Source organism: Tachyglossus aculeatus, chromosome 22, assembly GCF_015852505.1.
Source record: "Tachyglossus aculeatus isolate mTacAcu1 chromosome 22, mTacAcu1.pri, whole genome shotgun sequence".
In the NCBI taxonomy this organism is placed as follows: Eukaryota; Metazoa; Chordata; class Mammalia; order Monotremata; family Tachyglossidae; genus Tachyglossus; species Tachyglossus aculeatus.
In genome coordinates, this window is record NC_052087.1 from 42,534,953 (window position 1) to 42,557,861 (window position 22,909).

The window sequence follows — 22,909 nt, forward strand, 5'->3', positions numbered from 1 at the left end:
AAAATTGCAGCAAATTGCACAGCAATTCACTCTAAGCTGATATTAATGCCCAAATTGAGTAACGAGGTAGGCGCAGACTAGAAGAGTTCAGATTTATGAGATGATGATGTTCTACTAAGAAGAAGGCAAGTCAGTGTTGATTGAACTACACATGACCAGAAATGACACCAACAACTTGGGAAGGAGTTTAAGGTAGTGAACAGTGAGGAAAATTCAGCCATTTTAAGGTAAAAAAAAAAAATTACCTGAGGAGAACTGACACAGAAACCTGTGAAGAAGAAGAAATGGAATTTATAAGGTGCATTTGTTCACACGTAAGCATTCTGAAAGGGAAAGAGGAAGCAGGATACAAAGCAGCAGGGCCACTAGGGCACTTCCTCAGGTTCAAGATAAATCCCCTTCCCACTTTGAGGGTCAGAAGGGAGCCTGGTGTACAGAGAGTGATGGCAGCTCTGTGCCCATCTTCAAACATGTTCAAAGGTATTTCGGTTGTTTCGTGTTCCCTATTATTCCCTTTAAACCTCCAGACTGACCCCAAGGAGAGCAGCGGCTTCTGTCTGCTTGGGGGGGAGAGCCTGTTGATTGGGGTGCTCCAACTGGCTTACACCTGTTAGAATACGTGAGGAGAGAGGGCAGAGGAAGAGGAATTAGCTGGAGGGGCTTCCTGCTCTTCCTTGCCACCCGGGTCCTTTGTTTGTTTCTTTGTTATTGTATTTGTTGAGCACTGCCCAGCACTGTTCTAAGCACCGGGGTAGATACAAGTCAGTCGGGTGGGATACAGTCCCTGGCCCACATGGGGCTCATAGTCAAGTAGGAAGGAAGACAGGTATGGAATCCCCCAGCTTACAGTTGAGGGAAATGAGGGCCAGAGAAATGAAGTGACTTGCCCAAGAGCCCACAGAAGGCAAGTGGTGGAACCAGATTAGAACCCAGGTCCTTGGGCTTCCAGGCCCATCCTTAAGGCTTCTAGACTGTGAGCCCGTTGTTGGGTAGGGACCGTCGCTATATGTTGCCAATTTGTACTTCCCAAGCACTCAGCACACACAGTAAGCGCTCAATAAGTACCATTGAATGAATGAATGAATAAGGCTGCTTATCAGTCATGCAATTGCGATTGTAATAATGATAATGATGGTGTTTGTTAAGTGCTTACTATGTGCCAGGCACTGTTCTAAGCACTGGGGTAGATACAAGGTAATCAGGTTGGCCCACGTGGGCTCACAGTCTTAATCCCCATTTTACAGATGAGGGAACTGAGGCACAGAGAAGTCAAGTGACTTGCCCAAAGTTACACAGTCAGTGGCGGAGCCAGGGTTAGAACCCATGACCTCTGACTCCCAAGTCTGTGCCCTTTCCACTATGCCACACTGCTTCTCCATGCTGCGATTGTGTGTGGAGTACTAATTGTGTGAGTAGCACTGTAGCAAGGGCTTGGGAGAGTACAGGACAATAGAGTTTGGTAGGCCTGATCGTGCCCACAATGAGTTTACGGTCTACAGGGGGAATGTCCTCAGGGTGGCTGATCAGGGCTCAGTGCTTCTCAGAATGTACGGAGGAGACCCCAGGATGCGGTTCCCGATGACAGCAGATTGAGCATGGAGTGAGTTGAAATTGGGTAAACCTTGCCATTTCAGAAACAAACTCTTCCCGGTTAGGAAGGCTTTCAAGCACCCAGGCACTGTTGACTGACCAAATGATTCCAATTGGTCTGAGGGAAGTGTCGCTTTTAATATCTGACAGGCCGAAGAGCACCCTTAGTAATAATAATAATACTATGCTGTTTGTTAAGCACTTACTATGTGTCAGACACTGGACTAATACAAGCAAATCGGGTTGGATACAGCCCCTGTCCCACATGGCCTCAACTCGCTATCCAACCTCGGCATCACAGACTCCGTCCTCTCCTGGTTCTCCTCATCTCTCTGGCTGTTAATTCTCAGACTCCTTTGTGGGCTCCTCCTCCCCCTCCCATCCCCTTACTGTAGGGGTTCCTCAAGCGTCAGTTCTTGGTCCCCTTCTGTTCTCTATCTACACTCACTCCCTTGGTGAACTCAATCGCTCCCATAGCTTCAGCTATCATCTCTACACTGATGACACCCAAATCTACATCTCTGCCCCTGCTCTCTCTCCTTCCCTCCAGGCTTGTATCTCCTCCTGCTTTCAGGACATCTCCATCTGGATGTCTGCCCACCACCTAAAATTCAATATGTCCAAGACTGAGCTCCTTATCTTCCTTCCCAAACCCTGCCCTCTTCCTGATTTTCCAGTCACTGTAGATGGCACTACCATCCTTCCTATCTCACAAACCCGCAACCATGGTGTCATCCTCGACTCTGCTCTCTCATTCACCCCACACATCCAATCTGTCACCAAACACTGCTGGTCTCACCTCCGCAACATCGCCAAGATCCACCCTTTCCTCTCCATCCAAACCGCTGACTTGCTGGTTCAATCTCTCATCCTATCCCGACTGGATTACTGCATCAGCCTTCTCTTGGATCTTCCATCCTCCTTTCTCTCCCCACTTCAGTCTATACTTCACTCTGCTGCCTGGATTATCTCTGTAGAGAAACACTCTGGGCATGTTACTCCCCTCCTCAAAAATCTCCAGTGGCTACCAATCAACTTACGCATCAGGCAAAAACTCCTCACTCTCGGCTTCAAGGCTCTCCATCACCTCACCCCCTCCTACCTCACCTCCCTTCTCTCCTTCTCCAGGCAGCCCGCACCCTCTGCTCCTCTGCTGCTAGCCTCCTCACTGTGCCTCATTCTCACCCATCCCGCCGTCGACTCCCGGCCCGCATCCTACCTATGGCCTGGAATGCCCTCCCTCCACACATCCGCCAAACTAGCTCTCTTCCTCCCTTCAAAGCCCTACTGAGAGCTCATCTCCTCCAGGAGGCCTTCCCAGACTGAGCCCCCTTTTTCGTCTCCTCCTCCCCATCTCCCCCCACCCTACCTCCTTCCCCTCCCCACAGCACTTGTATATACTTGTACATATTTAGTACTCTATTTGTTTTACTTGTACATATTTACTTCTCTATTTTATTAATGATGTTCATTTAGCTATAATTCTATTTATTCTAATGGTTTTGACACCTGTCTGCATGTTTTGTTTTGTTGTCTGTCTCCCCCTTCTAGACTGTGAGCCCATTGTTGGGTAGGGACCATCTCTATATGTTGCCGACTTGTACTTCCCAAGCTCTTAGTAGAGGGCTCTGCACACAGTAAGCGCTCAATAAATATGATTGAATGAATGAATGAATGAATGGGGCTCACTGTCTTAATCCCCATTTTATAGAGGAGGTAACTGAGGCCCAGAGAAGTGAAGTGATTTGCCCAAGGTCACACAGCAGATAAGCGGCAGAGCTGATTTAAACACCCAGTTCCTTCTGATGCCCAGGCCTGTGCTTTATCCACTAGGCCATACTGCTTCACCCTTGAAAGCCCCCCGTCACGTAAACTTCTCCTCTAGACTGTAAGCGTGTGGTGGGCAGGGAACGTGTCTACCAACTCTGTTATATTGTACTCTCCCAAGCGCTTACTAGAGAAGCAGCATGGTGTAGTGGATAGGGCACAGGCTTGTGAATCAGAAGGTCATGGGTTCTAATTCCAGCTCCACCCCTTGTCTGCTGTATGATCTTGGGTAAGTCACTTTACTTCTCTGTGCCTTTTTTTACCTCATTTGTAAAATGGGGATTGAGACTGTGAGTCCCACATGGGACAGGGACTGTGTCCAACCCAGTTTGCTTGTATCCACCCCCGTGTTTAGTACAGTGCCTGGCACATAGTAAGTGCTTTTCAAATGCCATTATTATTATTGTTATTATTACAGTGCTCTGCACACAGCGATGCTCTAGACTGTAAACTCATTATAGGCAGGGAAAGTATCTGTTTATTGTTGTTTAGTTCTCTCCCAAGCACTTATTGCAGTCCTCTGGACACAGTAAGCGCTCAATAAATACGATTGAATGAATGCATGAATGAAAGTGCTCAATAAATGCAATTGACTGATCGATTGATTAAGGCCCATTATTTTCCAGTTATAATATTCTGGGCTCTTGGATTTTTACTGCTCCTTCCTGTAAGGGACACCAGAGAAGAGATTTCTGATTGCCTTATTGTCACCAACCCAGAAAATAAAATAAAAATGTTGGTGAGGTAAAGATCAGTAAGATGTATTGGAAATTGGAAGAATTTAGGCAAGATTCAAATGCAAATGAAAGTTAACTTTATAGAGGGAATAGAGCAGTTAGATTAGAGAATAGCTATATAGAACTTGAAAGTGGAGGCCAAAGAGAAACACTTCAATTCAACAGAATTGTCAATCTGCAGTTGAAGGAGAAATAGCAAAGGAAGATGAAGGGAGCAAAGGAATGTGCAGTTGTTGAGCAGAGGTAGAGAAGCAGCGTAGCTCAGTGGAAAGAGCCTGGGTTTAGGAGTCAGAGGTCATGGGCTCTAATCCCGGTCCACCACTTGTCAGCTGTGTGACCTTGGGCAAATTACTTACCTTTTCTGGGTCTCAGCTGCCTCATCTGTAAAGTGGGGATTAAGAATGTGAGCACTTTGTGGGACAGGGACTGTCCAACCTGATTAGCTCGTATCCACCCCAGGGCTTAGTATGGGGCCTGGAACATAGTAAGTGCTTAATCATTACCCTTTAAGAAGTGTAAAATCCATATTCCCTTGTTAATTAAGGCTGGAAGCTCGGCTGTGAAGTTACTGGAACGGGAAGTGAACATCCTGAAAAGTGTGAACCATGAACACATTATCCACCTGGAAGAAGTATTCGAAACACCTAAGGTAAAATTCCATTAGCTGGAGCATTTGAAAGTTGTTCTTGATGCCAAGTAAACATCACTCTGGTTTGAAGTAATCCCTCTGAGGCACCGTTGCACGTGTTCTTGTCAGAATACTGTCACCAGAGGCTGATGAGAGCGTTTTGGAGGATTTTAGTTTTCATTGATTGTGTGATGCATCCGTCTGATGGTTTCAGTGCTATTTCTGGTTGGGTCGGAGTGAAAATTACATTTCAGGATGATCTACAATAATGAACTAGTCAGATCTTGTAACTGAGGCCAAAAAGTCATTTTGAACACAAGTGTACAAATAATCAGTCGATCAGTGGTGTTTATTGAGCACTTACTGTGGGCAGAGCTCTGTATTAAGGACTTGGGTGAGTTCTTTACAGTAAGTAGACACAATTCCTTCCTTCAAGGAGCTTACAGTGTAGCAGTTGAGGCCAAAGTATGACTTTTGATGGCAGGTACCAGGGTAATTTGTTAGTGTAGCCCCAGCCTGCCCAGCTATAACAACTTCAAGGATAAATCGGCTACCTTTAGAGCGCTTCCTTGACTAAGCTGTCCTTTCCTCCTCTCCCACTCCCTTCTGCGTCATCCTGACTCACTCCCTTTATTCATCCCCCCTCCCTCCCAGCCCCACAGAAATTTTGTTCACGTTTGTAATTTATTTATTTATTTTAATGTCTGTCTCCCTCTCTAGATTGTAAGCTCGTCATGGGCAGGGAATGCATCTGCTTATTGTTATATTGTACTCTCCCAAGTGCTTAGACAGTGCTCTACACAAGGTAAGCGCTCAGTAAATACGATTGACTGACTGACTGGCATGTTGTTTCTCCATTTTGGATACCATCCCTCACCTAAGTCTTTAGATTGCTTTGCGTCACAGTAGACTTTTACAAGGTTGTGGGTCTCACTCTCACGCAAGCTTACAAAATTGGTCTGATGACTGAACTGAATGTGAACAAATCTTATCAGTTGATCCATTCATTCAATCGTATTTATTGAGCGCTTACTGTGTGCAGAACTCTGTACCGTTTATCCATCAGTCAATGGTATTGATTGAGCAAATAGTGTGTGTAAGGGACTGTACTAAACACTTGGGTGAGTACAGTACAACCAAGTTGGTAGATACGATTCTTGTTCATCTGGTCCAGATGAAGGTTACAGTCTAGAATAAAATTTGTCCTATAATAGCTATACATTGAATATAAAAATAATAATAATTCATTCAGTCATATTTATTGAGCATTTTCTGTGTGCAGAGCACTGTACTAAAAGCTTGGGAAGTCCAATTCAGCAACAAATAGAGACAATCCCTGCCCACAGTGGGCTCACAGCCTAGATAATAATTACAATATTTGTTAAACGCTTACTATGTGCCAGGCATTATACTAGTTGGTGGATACAAAGGAATTGGATTGGACATAGTCCCTGTCCCACATGGGACTCAGTCTCAGTCCCCATTTTACAGATGAGGTAACAGTCATTCATTCAATCATATTTATTGAGTGCCTACTGTGTGCAGAGCACTGTACTAAGTGCTTGGGAAGTACAGTTCAGCACCAAAGAGAGACAATCCCTGCCCACAACAAGCTCAAAGTCTAGAAGGGAGGAGACAGACATTAAAACAAGTAAACAGACATTAATAGCATCAATGTAAATAAATAGAATTAGAGTTATCAGGCCCAGAAAATAATAATAATAATAATAATAGTAATAACAATGGTATTTGTTAGGCACTTACTATGTGCCAAACACTGTTCTAAGCACTTGGGAGATACAAGGTAATCAGGTTGTCCCACGTGGAGCTCACAGTCTTAATCCCCATTTTACAGATGACGGAACTGAGGCCCAGAGAAGTTAAGTGGCTTGCCCAAGGTCACGCAGCTGACAAGTGGCAGAGCTGGGATTTGAACCCATGACCTCTGACTCCCAAGACCATGCTCTTTCCACTGAGCCATGCTAAGTGAAGTGACTTGCCCAAGGTTTCACAGCAGACACAGTTTGCAATAGAAGGGGACCCCATGGGCATTCATTCATTCAATCGTATTTATTGAGTGCTTACTGTGTGCAGAGCACTGTACTAAGCGCTTGGGAAGTACAAGTTGGCAACATATAGAGATGGTCCCTACCCAACAGTGGGCTCGCAGTCTAGAAGGGGGAGACAGACAACAAAACAAAACATGTTAACAAAATAAAATAAATAGAATATGTACAAGTAAAATAAATAAATAGAGTAATAAATACGTATAAACATATATACATAGATATAGGATGGGGATGAAGACTGGGAGCCCCACGTGGGGCAACCTGATCACCTCGTATTCTCCCCAGCACTTAGAACAGTGCTTGGCAACAAAACAAAACATATTAAATCCAAATATGTTCAAATCCCGGCTCCGTGTACATGGGGATCAAGGCCAGCTCTTTGGACATCACACCCTCACGATCCTTGATTGGGGCTTGAAGCTTCATTTCCCGAGGCCTAGACTCCATTTTCCAGCAGGCTTTAAGCCTACAGGAGGTGTTCCTTCTTCTCCCCCCTACCTACCATTCCGAACACTTAATGGACAGGAGGATCCCCAACCTGGAACTTTCCCATTCGGGCCCTCGATGAACTTTTCCAGCCATTGACATACCCGCTTTTCCTCAGCTCACGCTCTTTATTCCTCCCACTCTTTACATTTTTTAATGGCATTTGTTAAACGCTTACTCCGTGCCAGGCACTAAGCACCGGGGTAGATACGAGATAATCAGGTGGGATACCCATCTCTACCTTACATGGGGTTTTTCAGTCTTAATCCGTATTTTACAGATGAGGTAACTGAAGCACAGAGAAGTTAAATGGCTTGTCCAAAGTCACACAGTTGACAAGCAATGGAGCCAGGATTAGAACTCAGGTCCGGTGACTTCTAGATCTATGCCCTTTCCACTAGGTCACACTACCCCTCCTAACTGTGTCTTACTTTTTAACACTCTCACCTACGACCGCGCTTAGTACAGTGCTCTGCACACAGTAAGCACTCAATAAATACAATTGAATGAATGAATGACCCGTGGCTCACAGTGTCCCCCTGGCTTATCACTCTCCCTTTCCTTCCAAATTTTCCAGACCATAATCTTCCCCATATTATGCATTTGTCGGTGTGCCTCTTACTCACTTTGATACCTCACCACAGTTCATTAAATTGGTTAAACAGTCATGCTTATTGAGCGCTTACTGTGTGCAGAGCACTGTACTGAGCGCTTGAGAGAGGACAATAGAACAATAAACAAGCACATTCCCTGCCCATAATGAGCTTACAGCCTAAAGGAGAAACACTGTGGCTTAGTGGAAAGAGCACGGACTTGGGAGTCAGAGGTCGTGGGTTCTAATCCTGGCTTCACCACTTATCAGCTATTTGACTTTGGGCAAGTCACTTAACTTCTCTGTGTCTTAGTTACCTCATCTGTAAAATGGGGATGAAGACTGTGAGCATCACATGGGACAACCTGATTACCTTATATCTACCCTGGTGCTTAAAACAGTGCTTGGTACATAGTAAGCGCTTAACAAATACCATCATTGTTATTATTATTATTATTAAAGGAGCTTCGGTAGCCTTATACTCTATGATATCCCCTTTCTGTAATTTATTCTAATGTCTGTCTTCCCCTGAAGACTGAATGCTCTTTGTGGGCAGGGATCACATCTCCCAACTCTATTATATTGCATTTCTCCAAGTGTTCAGTACAGTGCCCTGCACACAGTGAGTGCTCAATAAATACCACTGACAAACTGATTGATTCAAAGCCCTCCCTAAATCCCACTACCTCTAGGGTGTCTTCCCGGATGAATTCCGAACACTTGATGTCTCTTCGTCATTTCAACAGCCTCCCATCCTCCCAACTTCTGTATTTTCAGTTATCTATTCCCTCACTCCAGCGTAATGTATTTGCATTATTACTGGAATACTTACCATATATCTGGAAATTGATGTGCAAAATTACTGTATTGTCCTTTTTTTAGAAAATCAGGAAGCTGAGAATAATTTGAAGGCCAAGCGTACAAACTGGTGGTCATTTTTTTATATTTGGCTCTTCCTGTAATTCTATTTTACATTCATTCATTTAGTCTAAGCAGATACTTTTGAGTCCTGATAAAACAAATTATTTGCCATCACTGGGTTATCGATTTTTGTTGATTATGTAGTTATAACACCTCCCCTGCTGAAACCACAAAATGGCTTACACAGGATAGGCCTGGTATTTCACTAATAGGTCACCTAACAGTTCTCATGCCACTGATTCAGAAACAAATTTGGATGGGACTACTAGGGTCATTTCTGCCACGCCACACATTTTCCTTCCTCAATCGAGAGATTAACACGGTAAAGTAGTAGGGGATGTTCTTTTCACAACTCAAGCCTTCCCTGGTATAATCCGGTCCACAAATTGAAACAAGGAGATTGAGCTTTGTAATCAATGTCATATTTTTTGACTGTTTTCTGTGTGCAGAGCACCGTACTAAGCACTTGGGAGAGTACAATACAACAGAGTTGATGGACATGCTCATTGCCCCTGCCCCCCTTTTTTGGGAAGGCTTATTTTCATCAATCAATCAATCCTTTTGAACGCTTGCTGTGTACAGAGCACTGTACTAAGTGCTTGGGAGAATACACCACAACAATATAGCAGACACATTCCCCGCCCACAGTGACCTTACCACCTATTGAATTGTCATTTCCAAAAGAAGAGTAAAATGTCGAGGAGTGTTCCAGATTTGAAGACTTAGTTCTAATTCCACATGGCGTCCCTCAAGGCTAATACATTTTCCAGGTCTCTGCCGGGCGAGACGGGACGCTCCAGTTTATCATTTCCAAACAGGCTTTCTGTCAGTCCTCTCCATTTCTGCTTTCCGTAAGCCAGGCCACCTCTGCTCCCACCTTCTCCTTTACCCAGATCTTCCACTGCTCCCATTCTTTTCCCTCTTTCCATATTTCCTATTCCAAATAAGCCAACCCTACTCTCACCTTTCTGGTTTATTGAAGCTGGTCCCAGGAGGTTGGCATTCCCAGTGGAGGCAGGAAGTCAGTCAACCAAATTTATTGAGCACTACTGTGTGCAGAGCACTGGACTAAGTGCTTGGGAGAGTATAACAGAACAATAAATGGACACATCCCTTGCCCACAACGAGCTTGCGGTCTAGAGCAGGAGACAGGCAGTAATATAAATAAATAAATTACAGATATGGACATAAGTGCTGTAGGGAGTGGGAGGAGGGGATGAATAAAGGGAGTAAATCAGGGTGACACAGAAGGCAATGGGTCACCAATGATCTCCTTGCCAAATCCAACAGCCTCGACTCCATCCTCAGCCTCCTCGAACTCTCAGCTGCTTTCGACACTCTGGACCACCCCCGCCTCTTGGAAATGGTCCTCTAGACTATAAGCTTGTTGTGGGCAGGAAACGTGTGTGTTTATTGTTATATTGGACTCCCCCAAGGGCTTAGTACAATAATAATGATGGTATTTGTTAAGTGCTTACTATGTGCCTTGCACTGTTCTAAACGCTGGAATAGATACAAGGTGATCAGGTTGTCCCACGTGGGGCTCATAGTCTCAGTCCCCATTTTACAAATGAGGTAACTGAGGCCCAGAGAAGTTAAGTGACTTGCCTAGAGTCACACAGCTAGCAAGTGGTGGTGTCGGGATTAGAACCCATGACCTCTGACTCCTAAACCCAGCCTCTTTCCACTAAGCCACGCTGCTTCTCTGCTCTGCCATGAGAAGCAGCGTGGCTCAGTGGAAAGAGCCCGGGCTTTGAATTCAGAGGACATGGGTTCAAAGCCCGGCTCTGCCACTTGTCAGCTGTGTGACTTTGGGCAAGTCACTTCACTTCTCTGGACCTCAGTTCCCTCATCTCTAAAATGAGGATTAAGACTGTGAGCCCTCCGTGGGACAACCTGCTCACCTTGTAACCTCCCCATCGCTTAGAACAGTGCTTTGCACATAGTAAGTGCTTAACAAATGCCATCATCATCATCATCACACAGTAAACACTCAATAAATACAATTGACTGACTGCACTTTCTCACCTTGGCTTCTTTGACACTGTCCTCTCGTGGTTCTCCTGTTATCTCTCTGGTTGCTTTGTCTCAGTTGCTTTCTCAGGCTCCTCCTCTGCCTCCCAGTCTCAAACTGTGGGAATCCCTCAAGGTTCAGTTCTGGGTCCCCTTCTAATCTCCATCTCCGTCCATGTTCTTGTTCTTGTTCTTATTAATTCCCAAGGCTTCAACTCCCATCTCTACGTGAATCATTCCCAAACTTACCCCTCTGGCCCTGACGTCTCTTCTTCTCTGCAGCCTTGCATTTTCTCCTGCTTGTGCTTCACTTTTGCAAATGTCCTTTAGCCAAGACCCCCCCACCTCCAAGATCATCTGTCTTCACATGTCCACTTCTTCCAGGTGTTCTCTGGTTTCTGGGCTCCTCTTCCCGCTCCACAGAAGCTTCCCCCGCTCTGAGTGAGGATAGAGCATGGGCTTGGGTGGCAGAAGGACCCAGGTTCTAATCCTGCTCCACTACTTTTTTTTCGTGGTATTTATTAAGCACTTACTACGTGTCAAACACTGCTCTAAGTTCTGGGGTAGATACAAGTCAGGCAGGTCGGACGTAGTCCCTATCCTGCATGAGGTTCGCAATCTAATTAGGAGGGAGTAGGATTTAATTCCCATTTTACAGATGAAGAAACTGAGGCCCGGAGAAGTTAAGTGACTTTCCCAAGGACACGCAGCAAGCACTCGGCAGAGACGGGATTAGAACCCAGATCCTCTGAATCCCAAGTCCGTGCTCTTTCCACTAAGCCACACTGCTTCACTTGTCTGCTGTGTGGCTTTGGGCAAGTCGCTTCACTTCTCCGTGCCTCAGTTACCTCATCTGTAGAATGGGGATTCAGACTGTGAGCCCCAAGTGGAATATGGATTGTGTCCAGGCTGATTAGCTTGTATTTACTCTAGTGGTTAATCCAGTGCTTGGCACAAAGTAAGCACTTATAAAATACTATTAAAAAAGGAAAAAAAAAATCTATCCCAGTGAAATCTTTTTTCCTGGATGCCTAAATTCCCAGAATTGGAGAAGATGGAGTCTGGGGAATGAGAGGTCATGGGAGAGAGGAAATGCCAGAGAGGGGTAGTGTGGCGTAGTGGAATGGGCACATCTTTGGGAGTCAGAAAACCTGAGTTCTAATCCCAGTTCTGCCATGTGTCTGTTCTGTGACCTTGGGCAAGTCACTTCACTTCTCTGTGCCTCAGTGACCTCATCTGTAAAATGGTGCTTGTGACTGTGAGCCCCAGTGTGGGACAAGGACTGTGTCCAACCTGATTATCTTACCCCAGGGCTTAGAACAGTGTCTGCCACATAGTATTTAACAAATACCATTCTAAAAAAGTGGGTGTATTATGAGGAGAGAGAGTGAGGGCACCGGAGAGAGGAGGAAACTGATTATTTCTTGTACTAATATTTATGTCTGTGATCCAAGAAAATTAGATTGATTTTAGCTGACGTATTGGGATTCCTCAGGCGAAAAAATAAGCCTCCACTTGAATCAATCAATCAATCAATCGTATTTATTGAGCGCTTACTGTGTGCAGAGCACTGTAGTAAGCACTTGGGAAGTACAAGTTGGCAACATATAGAGACGGCCCCTACCCAACAGTGGGCTCACAGTCTAGAAGAAAGAGTTCAAAATCTCTTAGATGGTGTCCCTATGAGAAGGCAAGTTTATCCATAGGCCAAGAGCAACTGTGTTGCTTGTCTCTACTTGGGTTTTGCATTCCCCCGTGGTTTCAACCATCTCCGTGGCCTGAGCTGGAACAATGAGAATTTGCGTTGGTGTATTTATCTTAGGGTTCAGATAGTTAAACAGAGGCCCTATAGCAAATGTAGCCTCAACTTAGATAAATAGCTTTAAAATCAAATGCAGGATCTTTCTTGGTGTGGGGAGGAGGATTAGCAAGAAGAGTGGGAGAGAGTTGGGAGGAAAAAGAGAAAAAAAAATGTTTTATCAAACTGATAGCACCTGAGAAGAGTATGGGAACCCAGTGCAAATTCAATTCATTCAGGAACCCGTGCTTGGGAGTCAGAACCTTATGGGTTCTAATCCCAACTCTGCTGCTTACCTGCTGGGTGACCTTGGGCAAGTCACTTCTCTTCTCTGAGCCTCACTTACCTCACCTGGAAAACGGGGATTGAGACTGTGAGCCCAACGCGGGACAGGGACTGTGCGCAACCCAATTTGTTTGTGTTCATCAGTACAGTGCCTCACACACGGTAAGCGCTTAACCAATACCATAATAATTATTGATTTATTAAGAAGGGAGTGGCTCGCTGAGTAAAAACTTTATAACAAAAGAGAGACAAGGAGGCAAAAGAGAAAACAGTGTCGGGAGCTACAAACATTGAAATACAATAACGCAACAAGGGACTGCCTCGTTTTGTGCCCATACTGGTCGAGATTGTGGATCCTACATTAGCCCTTTCAGCATTTACAAGTGAACTTCACCATCAATGCTGTCTTCTTCAAATTCAAAGGACTACTATATTCACATATATCTTCCCCAACAGAGGCTATTAAGCTTATCGGTCCTCTCTCATTGCCATAAGGTTTCTGTCACTCTTATGAAATTCCCCTTCTTCTTTCTCCCTCCTTTTCCTTTTTCTCCTAAAACCTATGATGGGGATTGGAAACTAGGTACTTTTGGAGAGTCAGTAATGTGGTGGTCTTGTCTTTTCTTATGCTGTCGAGTCGTCTCCGACCCACAGAGCCCCCGGGGACACATCTCTCACAGAATGCCCCACTCTCCACTTGCAATCATTCCGGTAGTGGATCCGTAGAGTTTTCTTGGTCAAAATCCAGAAGTAGTTTACCATTGCCTCCTTCCACTCAGTAAACTCCGCCCTCGACTTTCTCCCATGCCACTGCTGCCCAGCACAGGTGAGTTTTGACATGGAGCAGATCACTAGCCACTGACCAAGCTGTGAATGGAAAGGTATGTCTCTGCTTGATTCTCCCTCCCGCAGTCGAGACTGATAGAGTACTGGAAACTCTCCAGATGCCGTCCTGAGAGGCAGAATGGGGTGGAGGGAGAGTTAATGTTCTCTGAACCAGGATCCTCCCCCATATGGAGGGAAGAATGGGGTCAAATTCTCATCATTTTGTGTGTTCAGAGAACCCAGGAATAAAGAAGAATTTAAACTATGCCTAGGCCAAAAAAAAATTATAGTTTTTGTTGTTTCTTAAAACCAGCGGATGTACTTAGTGATGGAGCTGTGTGAGAACGGAGAACTTAAAGAAATTCTTAACAGGAAAAGGCGCTTTTCAGAGGATGAGACAAGATACATCATTCAAAGTCTAGCATCAGCTATAGCATACCTTCACAAAAAGGGTAAGGAAGAGGTTTACCAATCTCATTTATTCACTAAATGCCAATGTCAGTTTTGTTTAAGGGCAGCTATAATTACAATTCCTCTCCTTATAAACTGATCTCATTCCTCTAAAAAATATACAGTTAAAAAGCAGGTTTGGGTTTTTTTTTTAATTGTTCTGGTTTCTTTACTCCTCTCTGTTACTGTACCTAACTTTGCCTGACAGAATTAGCATTTTTCAGTAAGTAAATGATTGTTTCCTATCCAACAGGTACAAGGAAGTGTCACCATCATAATTTTAACTTACATGAAATCCTCTCCATTTCTCGACATATTCAGAGAGAAAAATCCATTGCCTTTTTGAAAATCCAAGTACTTTTTTTGAGACTTACTTAAAGGGAATCGGTATTTGTTATTCTAGAGAACATTGTTCAGCAATTGCTCATATATTCAAAATGTCCACATCTTAGAGCAATGAATGCGCCTGCCAACTCCATTGTATTGTACTGTCCCCAGTGCTTAGTTCAGGGCTCCGCGCATAGTAAGCACTCCATAATTACCACTGATGAGGATGAGTAGCTAATAGTTTCATCAAATGCCCCTGAGTCACTCACCCAGGAGCTCTTTCTTGTCAGTGACTGTAAGCTTGTTGTGGGCAGAGAGCATGTCTACCAACTCTGTTGTGTTGTACTCTCCCAAGCGCTTAGTACAGTGCTCTGCACATAGTGAGTGCTCAATAAATAAGGAAGAGCAGTGTGGTCTAGTGGATAGAGCAGGAGTCTGGGAGTCAGGAGGAGCTGGGTTCTAATCCCGGCTCCACCACTTGTCTGTTGTGTGACCTTGAGCAAGTCACTTAACTTCTCTGTGCCTCAGTTACCTCACCTTTAAAATGGGGATTATGATTTATGAGACATGCACTGTGTCTATTCTGATTAGCTTGTATCTGCTCCAGTGCTTAGTACAGTGCCTATTACATAGTGAACACTTAACAAATACCATGAAAAACAAATAAATACCATTGATGATGATGATGATGATGAATGGCTAGTAGTTTCATCAAATACCCCTGAATCCCTCACCCAGGATCTCTTTTCAACAGTGATAGTTAGCTCATTGTGGTCAGGGAAGGAGTCTACCAACTCTGTATATCGTACTCTCCCAAGCACTTAGTTCAGTGCTCTGCACACAGTAAGTGCTAGGTAAATACCATTGATTGACTGACAGTGTCCTAATATCACACACAACACACAAGAAGACATGCACATGATTATGATCTGTTTTCCAGAATAAGCAAAGTACTATGAACTACCAAGCTTGTACTTCCCATGCGCTTAGTACAGTGATCTGCACACAGTAAGTGCTCAGTAAATATGATTGAATGAATACCAGGCTAGAGAAGACAAAGGTTATGTGCCTCCCTCCATCTGACAGGCTCTACAACAACAAAGGTTGTCCATCGGCGACATAAGCTAAACTTCTCTGTACCTCAGTTTCCACATCTGTAAAATGGGATTGAAATACTTGTTCTCCCTCCTACTTATGGACTTGAGAACAGGAACTATTTCTGAACTGATTATCTTGTATCTCTCCCAGTACTTAGTACAGTGTTTGGCATAGAATAAGTGCCTAACAAATACCATAATCATTCCATTAGACGGTAAGCTCCTTGAAGGCAGGGGTCAATCAATCAATCAATCAATCAATCAATTGTATTTATTGAGCGCTTACTGTGTGCAGAGCACTGTACTAAGCGCTTGGGAAGTACAAGTTGGCAACATATAGAGACAGTCCCTACCCAACAGTGGGTTCACGGTCTAAAAGGGGGAGATGGAGAACATGGTCATGTCTACCAGCTGTATTGAACACTCCCAAGTGCTTAGGCCAGTGTTCTGTACAAGTAAGCACTCAATAAATACCATGAAGGAATCAAATGCCGTCCTTAAATTCTGCTTTCTAGATAGTACACAAGGGTAGGCACAACGGGAGACAAAGAAAGTAAAAATGGCCTCAAGAAGTCTAATATATCCTGTGAGAAGCTGACAGAGGGTGGAACCCAACAAGGCCAAAGTTCCCAGCAATTGTAATGTCCCACTGGCTTTGGGGCCCGGTTTTACCATAGATGCCACCAAGGCCAAATTAATAGTAATAATAAGAAGAATGATAATAATAATAATGATAGTATTTGTTAAGCACTTACTATGTGCCAAGCACTACTCTAAGTACTAGGGTAGATACAAGCTAACCAAGTTGGACACAGTCCCTGTCCCACATGGGACTCACAGTCTTAATCCCCATTTTCAGATGTGCTAATGAGGCACAGAAAAGTGAAGTGACTTACCCAAGGTCACTCAGAAGGCAAGTGGCGGAGCCACGATTAGAACCCACGTCCTCTGACTCCCAAACCGTGCTCTTGCCACTAGGCCAAGCTGCTTCCCTCTGGTGCGGTGGGGCAGCCCATGGGGTTTCATAACTCTGGGGCTGGGCCAGCAAATCCCAGTTGGCCAATATGAGCTGCAAGTCACTCTGACCTGCTCCTTTCACTCTTCCCTCCTCCCAGTCCCACAGCACTTCTGTAATTTTCGTTATTCGTGTTGATGTCTATCAATCAATCAATCAATCGTATTTATTGAGTGCTTACTGTGTGCAGAGCACTGTACTAAGCGCTTGGGAAGTACAAGTTGGCAACATGTAGAGACAGTCCCTACCCAACAGTGGGCTCACAGTCTAGAAGGGCGAGACAGAGAACAAAACCAAACATATTAACAAAATAAAATAAATAGAATAGATATGTACAAGTAAAATAAATAAATAAATAAATAGAGTAATAAATATGTACAAACATATATACAGGTGCTGTGGGGAAGGGAAGGAGGTAAGATGGCGGGGATGGAGAGGGGGACGAGGGGGAGAGGAAGGAGGGGGCTCAGTCTGGGAAGGCCTCCTGGAGGAGGTAAGCTCTCAGTAGGGCCTTGAAGGGAGGAAGAGAGCTAGTGGGGGGTTGTCTATCCCTCCACTTCTAGACTGTAAGTTCATTGTGGGCAGGGAATGTGTCTGTTTATCGTTGCATTGTTCTCTCCCACGCGCTCAGTACAGTGCTCTGTAAACAGTAAGCACTCAATAAATACGATTGATTGAATGAATGGATGAACTGACATATTTTTTCGAGAGCTTTTTTTTGGTGATTTCTTTGTTCTAGCTTTATCTTAATACATGAAGTCCATTAAATTTGTCCTTTTTCTTGGCAGACATAGTCCATAGAGATCTAAAGCTGGAAAACATATTGGTTAAGAGCAGCACTGTTGATGACAATAATCAAATGAAACTAAATATAAAGGTAAGTCATTATGAGCAGTGATATGCATTTTCCTGAGCAGGAGTTTGGTATCCCAGTGGAAAGGTCAGGTTTCACTTGTCAGTGCTCTTTGATGGCTTTTGAACAGACAGTAAGCGGTGTTATTTAGAGGAGCAGAGGAGGAGGAGGATGTAAATGCAGCTGAAGAGAAAAAAACAATTTTGAAGTTGAGGGGAACCACAGAAAGATTTTGGGGTTGAATAGTCAATTTAGTCCTCACTGGCTCATTGGGAAAAAAACATGAAAGAAGCATATTTTATTAATGTACATAGCATTTCAGTACTTCTAAGTCACTAGTAGCAGAAAGTAAGCAGATACTCTGAAATCTAATTCATTTTTAAATGACATGGCAGTTTAATGTAAATTTGTTAGTAATTTGGAGAAAATCTCACATCGATTAGTATACCTTTGATTTAACTAAAAACAGTATTCCTTGATGCAGAATTTCTTGGGCATTAATAAATATTTCCTACCCAACACAATTAATGCTCTAAGTGCTTACAGTAAAAGTTTTTTTTAATTAATTGTTCCCTGATTCCAAATAAAAATGATACGTAATATTATTCATGCTCCATATTGCTTACCATTTTGATAATGGCTTCTTTCATAATGTATAAATGTGTTCATTTAAGAATAAAATGTCTATTAAAGACTTCCTGTACACTAATAGACAAAGCAATGCATAATGTCCTGTGAAACGTGTGTCCTTTCCATTGTCGAATTTGAGTAAAACTGCTTGAGAAGGTCATTAGTACGTTTTTCCAAATCCTTTGTTCCCGGGTGTCTGTATTTCTTGTTTTCCTCTGAGAAGGAATTGTAATAATCAAAGAGGAATCTTGAGAAAGCCTCCTGGGGGGAAATTGCTAGGTTTGTTCAGAGTTGTGATGGTGTTACAAGTGTACTGACCTATCGGGGTAGCAGTGATGCACACAGTCATCATCATCATCATCAATTGTATTTATTGAGCACTTACTATGTGCAGAGCACTGTACTAAGCGCTTGGGAAGTACAAATTGGCAACATATAGAGACAGTCCCTACCCAACAGTGGGCTCACAGTCTACAAGGGGGAGACAGAGAACAAAAACAAACATACTAACAAAATAAAATAAATAGAATAGCTATGTACAAGTAAAATAAATAAATAAATAAATAAATATGCACAAACATATATACATATAATCTAAGAAGGAGGGAGAACAGGTAATAATAATAATAATAATAATAATAATAATAATAATAATAATTGCATTTATCAAGCACTTACTATGTGCAAAGCAGTCAACGTCTTGGACTTGTATTGCTTGCCAACGTTTTTTAATGGGGTTTGTAAGCACTTAATAATAATAAGGGTAGTTATTAAGCATTTACTATGTGCCAAACACTGTACTAAGGCTGGAGTGGGTACAAGGCCATCGGGCTGGACACAGTCCCTGTCCCACTTGGGGCTCACAGTCTTAAACCCCATTGTACAGATGAGGTAGCTGAGGCACAGAGGAAATCAAGTGACTTGCCCAAGGTCACACAGCAGATGAGGGGTGGAGCTGGGATTAGAACCCAGGTCCTTCTGATTTACTATGTGCCAGGCACTGCACTGTTATTGCCTGGAGGGAGACAGACTGACCCCCCAGAGAGTTGAGGGAGAAGAAGTTTTCTTTAGAGCTACAATAAAAAATAAAAGGGACAATAAACATAGATCAGTTCTTTGGGAATACTACTCTTCTTAGCTACTATTTTTGCATGAATAATACCTTTTAGACTGTGAGCCCACTGTTGGGTAGGGACTGTCTCTATATGTTGCCAATTTGTACTTCCCAAGCGCTTAGTACAGTGCTCTGCACATAGTAAGCGCTCAATAAATACAATTGGTGATGAACTCTTTATTGAATCAACCAATGTCATTTATTTAGTGTGGCTTAGTGGACAGAGCATGGGCTTGGGAGTCAGAGGATGTGAGTTCTAATCCCGCCCCCCCTATTTGTCTGCTGTGTGGCCTTGGGCAAGTCACTTAGCTTCTCTGTGCCTCAGTTACCTCATCTGAAAAATGGGGATTAAAAGTGTGGGCCCCACATGGGACAACCTGATTACCATGGATATACCCTAGCTCTTAGAACAGTGCTTAGCACATAATAAGCACTAACAAATACCATTATTATTATTATTACTATTATTATTATCTGCAGAGCACTGTACTAAGCACTTGGGAGAGTACAATATAACAGAATTAGTAGACACATTAAAACAGAATTACTAGAGAAGCAGCCTGGCTCAGTGGAAAGAGCACGGGCTTTGGAATCAGAGGTTATGGGTTCAAATCCCAGCTCTGCCACTTGTCAGCTGTGTGACTTTGGGCAAGTAACTTGACTTCTCTATGCCTCAGTGACCTCATCTGTAAAATGGGGCTTAAGACTGCGAGCCCCACACGGGACAGTCTGATTACCTTGTAACCTCCCCAGCACTTTGCACATAGTAAGCGCTTAATAAATCATCATCATCATCATCATCAATCGTATTTATTGAGCGCTTACTATGTGCAGAGCACTGTACTAAGCGCTTGGGAAGTACAAATTGGCAACATATAGAGACAGTCCCTACCCAACAGTGGGCTCACAGTCTAAAAGGGGGAGACAGAGAACAAAACCATACTAACAAAATAAAATAAATAGAATAGATATGTACAAATAAATAAATAAATGCCATCATTATGATTATTATTATTACTAGACATGTTCCCTGCCCCCAGTAAGCTTACAGTCTAGAGGGGAAGACAGAATTGATAGGAATAAATAATTTATAATGTATAGTTTAAAGGTAAGTCCATAAGTGTTGTGGGGTTCATTCATTCATTCAGTCGTATTTATTGAGCTCTTACTGTGTGCAGAGCACTGTACTAAGTGCTTGGAAAGTACAATTCAGCAACAGAGACAGTCCCTACACAACAACGGGCTCACAGTCTAGAAGGGGGGAGACACATCAAAACAAGTAAACAGGCATCAGTAGCATCAATATAAATAAATAGAATTATAGATATATACACATTATTAATAAAATAAATAGAATAATATGGCTCAGTGGAAAGAGCCCGGGCTTTGGAGTCAGAGGTCATGGGTTCAAATCCCAGCTCCGCCGCTTGTCAGCTGTGTGACTTTGGGCAAGTCACTTCACTTCTCTGGGCCTCAGTTCCCTCATCTGGAAAATGGGGATTAAGACTGTGAGCCCCCCGTGGGACAACCTGATCACCTTGTATCTCCCCAGCACTTAGAACAGTGCTTTGCACATAGTAAGTGCTTAATAAATGCTATCATTATTATTATTATTATTATTATATATACACAAGTGCTGTGGGGCAGGGATGGGGGTAGAGCAGAGTGAGGGAGTTGGAGTGATGGGGAGGGGAGGAGGAGCAGAGGAAAAGGGGGGCTTAGATTTTGAATGTTAGGAAGTAATGAAAAACAAATATGGTTTACCATATGAATGTCTGTTTTTAAGGGTATTAATTAAGTGCTTACTATGCATCAGGCACTGTACTGAGTACTGGGATGGATACAAGCTAATCTGTTTGGACATAATCCATGACCCACAAGGGCACACAGTCTTAATCTTCATTTTACGGATGAGGTAATTAAGGCACAGAGAAGTGAAGTGACTCACCCATGATCACCCAGAAGACAGGTGGTGGACCTCTGACTCCCATGCCTGTGTTTTCTCCCCTTTTCATCTGAAGGGGAAACCAAATATTTTGGAACTTAATGTCTTTCATCCCTTGAACTATCCAGACGGGAACCCAACTGTCTTGATTTGGCAATCCAATTAGATAATCCGAAAGTTTAATTCAAATTATGACACTATTCAAGAATGACGAAGGAGACCCAGGCCTAATTCTGATTCCATTCACTGTGGCTGTAGCTAAGCCGTTAAATCAGAAGCAGGGTGGTCCTAATGGATAGAGCACAGGCCGGAGAGTCAGAAGGACCTGGGTTTTATTTAATCCAGCCCCGCTGCTTCTTTGCTGTGTAACCTCGGGTAAGTCACTTCATTTCTCTGTGCCCCAGTTCCCTCATCTTTAAGATAATAATAATAACGATGGCATTTATTAAGCGCTTACTATGTGCAAAGCACTGTTCTAAGCGTGGGGAGGTAACAAGGTGATCAAGTTGTCCCACGGGGGGCTCACAGTCTTAATCCCCATTTTACAGATGAGGTAACTGAGGCACAGAGAAGTTAAGTGACTTGCCCAAAGTCACACAGCTGACAATTGGCGGAGCTGGGATTTGAACTCATGACCTTTGACTCCAAAGCCCAGGTTCTGTCCACTGAGCCATGCTGCTTCCTGAGATGGGGATATTCATAAAATGGGGATAAGAATAAGATGGGGATATTGACTGTGAGCCCCATGCGGGACTGGGACTGTGTCCAACCTGATTAGCTTGTATGTACTCCAGCGCTTAGTATGGTGCATGACACACAGTACGTGCTTAACAAATACCTTTTTTTTAAAACAAAAAAGAAAACAGGAGCCGGGAGCTCAGCGTGAGGTCTCTGGCTCGATATAACTGAGAAGAATTTCTATCCTCAGGTAACAGATTTTGGTTTAGCGGTACAGAAGGTGGGGGGCAGTGAAAGCATGCTGCAGACTACTTGTGGGACCCCAATCTATATGGGTAAGTGCTGTGATTCAGATTTCACTCATTTAGTTTTTTAAAGTGAAGAAATGTAACAGGCAGCGTGTATCTATGTACTAAAATTAGATATTTACCTTAGAGGTTGATCCAAAATAAAGGAGACTTCTTTGGAGAGCGATTCAAACGTATTTATAAATGTAATATTTAATGGCCAGATTTGCAATCAAGTATGTTTTTGGAAGGTGATTTTTTTTTTCCCCCATGGAAAATTCCATTTCGGGCCTAAATTGTCCCAGCTAATGTTGAGCCTCAAAGTCACATAGTGAGGTTTACCCCACACAGAGAAGACTGAGGATTTGGGAGTTATAGCCCTCTTAGAGGGTTTTGAGATCCTTGTTTATGATTGACAAGTGACATTTCCACCCCACATCCTGCCCTTGGAGGTCTTAAGCCAGTCCTTGGAATTTGGGGAAGCCAATAGCAGGGGGAAGTGGGGACAGTCAGTCAGTCATTTGTATTTATTGAGTGTTTACTGTGTGCAGAGCACTGCATTAAGTGCTTGAGAGAGTACAGTATAGCAGTAAACAGAAACATTCCCTGCCCACAATGAGCTCAGAGGGGGAGAATGCAGAGCCTCCCATATCTCCAGCAACAACTGTCAATCAAGTGGACTCATGGGCTAATCAGGAAACAGGTAGAAGGACACAGTCTTCTGGGAAACAAAAACAGAGTC

At 43.5% G+C, this 22,909-nt stretch overlaps 1 protein-coding gene across 3 annotated transcripts in view; it reads left to right on the plus strand.

Moving 5' to 3' along the window:
- The window catches only part of STK33 (serine/threonine kinase 33), a 167,873-nt gene that overhangs the window by 104,584 nt on the left and 40,380 nt on the right, over positions 1 to 22,909 (plus strand). For all 3 annotated transcript variants that reach the window (XM_038764275.1, XM_038764276.1, XM_038764277.1), the window contains 4 exons: positions 4,699 to 4,803; positions 14,085 to 14,223; positions 17,449 to 17,537; positions 22,131 to 22,215. In XM_038764275.1, the coding sequence (XP_038620203.1) occupies positions 4,699 to 4,803; positions 14,085 to 14,223; positions 17,449 to 17,537; positions 22,131 to 22,215 (418 nt within the window). The remainder of the gene's footprint in view (positions 1 to 4,698; positions 4,804 to 14,084; positions 14,224 to 17,448; positions 17,538 to 22,130; positions 22,216 to 22,909) is intronic.